Here is a 5,225-nt window from a genome sequence, read left to right on the forward strand (position 1 = left end):
CTTCCGAACCTTCTAAATATTTTTGTTTGTTTCAAACTTTACTCTAATTCGCTCCCTCTCTCCACCCCTTTCTCCCTTTCTCTCTCTCAACCTCACACCACCCTCTCGCTCGCTCCTCTCTTACTCAGTCTCTGTTTATTCAGGGCGACTGACTGCTATAGAAGCCCGACTGAGAGGGAAGGAGGGAGGGATTTGATCATGGCACACATAAAGAATGAGAGAGGAAAGGAGGGAGGGTTCGATATGTTAAGTGGGTAGGGAGACAGCGGTATAAAAGCCAGTGCCGGAGATGTCTGTGTCAGTAGTTGTTGTTGACTGAGACGGATACAGAGAGAAACAAGGAGCGGATTACGCCACGAGCTGACCAGATATAGCCTTCTCCCCTCACACCAGGTCTGCAGCTCTGCCAAGGACTGGAGGTCTCGTGAATTTGAAAAGCCAACACCTAACAAAGCAGCTCTTTCAGTCGTAGGCTTCAGACACTAAGCTTCGCCATCCAGGACATTGGGAGATTTATTGACAGTTTGGCGTGTTCTAGACCTTAGCCGCGAGAAAGAGCCTCTGACAGAACAGGAGGCGACAGAGAGAGGAAAAAAAACTTTGGGAAGTGAAGCGCGAACAACTGCTTTTCCCACCTGCTTCAAGTACTAGTTGTTCTCTCATGGCTGCTGTCCGCCAGATGCCCATGACAACCCAGGGCTTCCACCACATGCTGCCGGCCCACCTGCTCTCGGCGGCCATGGAGGAGTTCCCCCAGCAGCTGCCCGTCCCAAAGGGTCCTGCCAGGGGCAAGAGCCGCCCCCGCCGGCCCCGCGAGGCCCGCTTTAAGACCCAGCCCGTCACCTTTGCCGAGATCGCCGAGGTGGAAGAGGAGGGCGCCTCGCCCCTAGAGGAGGAGAGGGCACGCCGGTCTTTCCTGCAGTCCCTGGAGAACCTTCGCCGAAGCACGCAAGCGCTCCACTCCCCGACGACCGTCAGTCGCACGACTCCCTCCACTCAGCAAAGCCTGGACTCCAGTGACTCTGACTCTGCCCAGTGAGGGGCGGGGCCGGAGGAGAAGCAGAGACATGTACGCCCCTTCCTGGCATTTGCATACACCCCTTTTCCTCCAATTCTGCTAAACACAGGGCTAATTGAACTAAACTGGACTGGACTGATTTCCAAGCTGCTCCTGTGTGCGTAGAGGCCATTTTCCTTGACAATATGTGTCTACATACAAATATATACATATGTGGCTACAGTATACATTTGATGCCTTTTGTAAAGAATTATACCAAGTAATATAAAAGGCACTGGCTGGTTACAGTATGTTGCTCACGCCTCCTAGCTAAGCTAAGTTTAGAACATGAGCTATGACGCAGTGTTGAATCCATCACTTTAGATATATTCTTCTTCAGATATATTCCTTTGCTACTGCCGAAGACTTCTGGACAGGAGGTCTTTTGAATTTGAGATGCTTTCAAAAGAGAAAGTCTGTCCTTCCTTTTTAAAAGGATGGAAACAATGTTTTTTTTCCATGTTGTATTTGTTTATGAATTCTGATTCAAACAGAGTCTTTTGATAGAAGAGGCAACTTTTATTCAGATTTGACTGGCTAACTGAAAACATTGACCAAGGACTGAAGAGTGAGGTGAGGTACTGAATAGTGATTCAATGGTAATTGAAGGTACTTGTGCATTGGTACAGTTCTTACTTCTGTGTTTATCTTCATAGCTAGCAAACAGTATTCACACCTCATCTTGAGGATAGAAACAAAAAAATCCCTTTGCAGACATAAATATTTATTCTTGTATTTTGTTTATAACATAGCAGAACTACAAATGTTTTTCTTGTTGTTGACTATTGACTTCTAAAGTCACTTTATTGATTTCTAGGATATCCTTTATACATTGTTTTACATCTATATATTGGCTAAGTTGTTTCATATTTACTTTAATAAATATTTGCATAAACAGCCACTTGTTTTTCTCTTTTGCTTATTTACAAATAATTAAATATACACAATAGTAGTCTCTTGGCAGTTGCATCTCTTACACGGGATCAGTGGCCACTCAGCCTAGTCAAAGCCAGCACATTCCCTGCCCATCCTCTGAAAACATCTAAAACCCCTACTCCAAAAAGTAAATTAAATAAGATAGCACAAAAAAAAATAAACCTGCAGTTACCATTCTGTTTAGATTCAACTTTCCTGATAAATATTTTGTTTTGAAAAAATATACTTACTACTACTGTGATATATATATATAACCTAGCTATCTGAAGATGCATTTAGAAAAAGCTGTTTGCATAAAAATATGCATACAATTGTAAAATAGCTATTTTTTACATTTAAAAAGTTATCTTTAGGGTTTATAATCTGATATACTGTAAAAGTAATTCAGACATTCTCTTTTCAAAGTTCTGGACAATATTCCTCTCAATTTACCAGACTTTTCTGGGCTCAAGGGCACTCACAGAATAAGGCTCTGAACACCAATAACATCTAATAGACGCACAGATTTCTTTTTTTTTACATATATATGCACATTAATAAATCCATTCTTCCTGCAAATACTTCTGCTATATTCTAAGCTGTGTTGGTCTGGTTTATATTTAACCAATAAACTGAAGTACTTGGCATTCTCATTCCTGCTCACTGGACCCATGATGCACATAAGTCATGTTCAGCTCACGTCAGCGACCGGAACAACAGAACACTGGTGGGTAAGCAGCGTGCCCTCTTCCATTCTGTAGAAACTCCCAGCTGTTCCTTGGAGAATTCTTGATGACTGAAACAAAATTAATCAGTGGATACTACCAGGTCATCACTGAGCGCAATGTCAGACTGTATTTGGGATCTGTTTAATGCAGGACACAGATATATAAAAAAGAAACCCCTCACATTCAAATAAAAAAATAGATAAGGAGTGAGATTACTTCTAGATTTAAGGAAATCACAGCAGAAAAAAAGTCTGACGATACCATGGCACCCGTGTTTTGTTTCTGCATGCGTGCCGTGCACGATCTGTAACACGTCAGTGCATGAGGTGGTTTTGACCCTGCTTAGTACGCATACTGGGTTACTGTCGTCAAAAGATCTAGCACTTCAAATACAATCCACTTCCTGTTCTCCAGCCAGCTGAACCCAGACAGCTGAATGCACATAAATGGCCAATGACACTACCAGCCCCCCCCCCCCCCCCCCCCCCCCCCCCCCCACACATAACCCAAAACAGACCCAATGTGTTGTGTTTATCATGCACTTCTATAGGGTCATATGTAATGTCTTTCTCTACAATCATTTGTGTCACAGGAGAAGGTGAGATAGAGGGAGGAGTGGGGAAGAGGATAAAACAGAGAATAAAAGTTCATTATATCTTGTGTTGTAGGGACAGATTAGACACTAGTGCATTTGGCTCTTATCTCGCCCTCCTCCCATAACCTACTTTTTATGCTGTTGCCGTGGAGATGGGTACTAGTGATGAAAATGTGATGTACGATAAACGTCAGCAAAACGGAAATGTTTTCATTTCCTTACATTTTGCTACTGGCAACAGCTGCCTCCCTGGCTGATTCTCAACACTTCATTGACCCTGAGTCTTATTCCCTCTAATTTTCTCTGATATTTTGGCCATCAGGAACCATTCATGCTCTGCAACATGTTTTGTTTCCTTAATGATGTTTCACAGTGGGTGGTCCTCAGTATTTTGACCTCTCAGATATTGAGATACAAGAGTATAATGAATATTTATATATTGAATGGCTTAATTTTTTTTCTGAGTTCTGATGTTCTAGTTAAACAAAAAATTCAGTTCCTCTGAAGTATCGTTGAATCATCAAACAGTAAATAATAAAAAATTATATATGCTTATATAACTGTTTTCGTACATCAATCACTGTTTGAAATTAAACAGTCTCACAGGGGCACCATATACACAGGCAGCCCAATTCTAATGTCAGTTTTTCCAAGTTTCAATCTTTTCATGTCAGATCCTTTTCTAATGGGTCAAATGATCAACTAGTGAAAGAAAATTGAGAATTGAGCTGTCTCCATGACTGCAGCCAGAGAGAGATTGATTAAGATCAGACTACCAATAAAGGACAATTGCTTGTACATTCTTTAATGGGCTATGGTCTGACTGGACAACTTAATAAGACAACCTTACCATGGACTTATATACCATACAGTAAGTGCAAGCTTCCATTGCATCGCATCACTCTTGGCTAAAAGGATGTTTCAGTTCTGACCTGACCACACAAGGAAATTCCTTTCACTTTGTCCATAAACTCTTAGTGTATATTACAATACAGCACTCACCTCTGAGCCACAACCCCCAAAATCAGTGAGTATCTCTAGAAGTGTTTTGTCCCTGGTGCTTCATCAAATTAAAGGAAGCCTGTCTGTGTTTAGGCGGCAGTTGCATTAGTACTTACTGTAAATATCTGGTGAATATATTTGGTGCATCTCTGAATATAGAATCAATTGGAAGAAGAGTGAGCGTGTGCCTATATGTATGCAAAACCTGTCTTGTATTTCTGTTAAATCAAAGATGGAGGAAGGACTGGCTCTCATGAATCTAATATCTAGTATTGGGACATTCATTTTGGCTTGACCATGCTCCTGTTCAATTTCTATTCTAGTTTAGAATAGAGTATGAGGATTGCCTTTTGCTATTGGTGCTGTTATCATGTCCCTTATCAGCATGGAGGAATCACTTTGGGTGATTTGAGACAGCTGAATAATTTTACTTTGTACTTTTTACAACTCATTCATAATAAAGACCAGGCAGTTACTGGAGTCACTGTCTTGGGACAGAATGACAGATTTTTAACTTGCCTGCTCAGAGATTCAATCTAGCGACCTTATGGTTACTGTTCACCACCTGCTAGCCCACTCGTGTGTTCTACCTGCTCTTTCTTAGAAAATATGCCCCATTTCAAACACGATGATCTTGTTTATATGACATTTTTAAGTCTGTCAACCCACCCTAAACAGCAGCCATCAAGACAAGATGGAATGATGAACTAGGGACTGACAGGTTCATAGAAAACTGAGAGGTAGCTTGCAAAACATCAATACATTGTATTACACAATTTAAACCAAATTACATAAGATCTTCCCTGATACCTCTTCTTTATGTGACAAATGTCCTCAAATGTTTTCGGGATACACAGGATACACGTCCTTAAAAGTAATATTTCTTATTGTCTAATTACAGGAAAACATCCTCTGAAAAATCCCACCA

At 41.3% G+C, this 5,225-nt stretch overlaps 1 protein-coding gene across 1 annotated transcript; it reads left to right on the forward strand.

Moving 5' to 3' along the window:
• Window positions 1-223: 223 nt before the first annotated feature.
• Window positions 224-2,155, forward strand: c19h11orf96 (chromosome 19 C11orf96 homolog). Its single transcript, XM_010864472.4, has one exon. It carries the CDS (start codon window positions 662-664, stop codon window positions 1,037-1,039), a length of 378 nt encoding a protein of 125 aa, XP_010862774.1. The 5' UTR covers window positions 224-661; the 3' UTR covers window positions 1,040-2,155.
• The last annotated feature ends 3,070 nt before the right edge of the window (window positions 2,156-5,225 follow it).

This window comes from Esox lucius, chromosome 19 (assembly GCF_011004845.1).
Source record: "Esox lucius isolate fEsoLuc1 chromosome 19, fEsoLuc1.pri, whole genome shotgun sequence".
Classification (NCBI taxonomy): domain Eukaryota; kingdom Metazoa; phylum Chordata; class Actinopteri; order Esociformes; family Esocidae; genus Esox; species Esox lucius.

Coding starts and splice junctions, on each gene's coding strand:
- c19h11orf96 (XM_010864472.4), top strand. CDS start 662: ATGGCTGCTGTCCGCCAGATGCCCATGACAACCCAGGGCTTCCACCAC.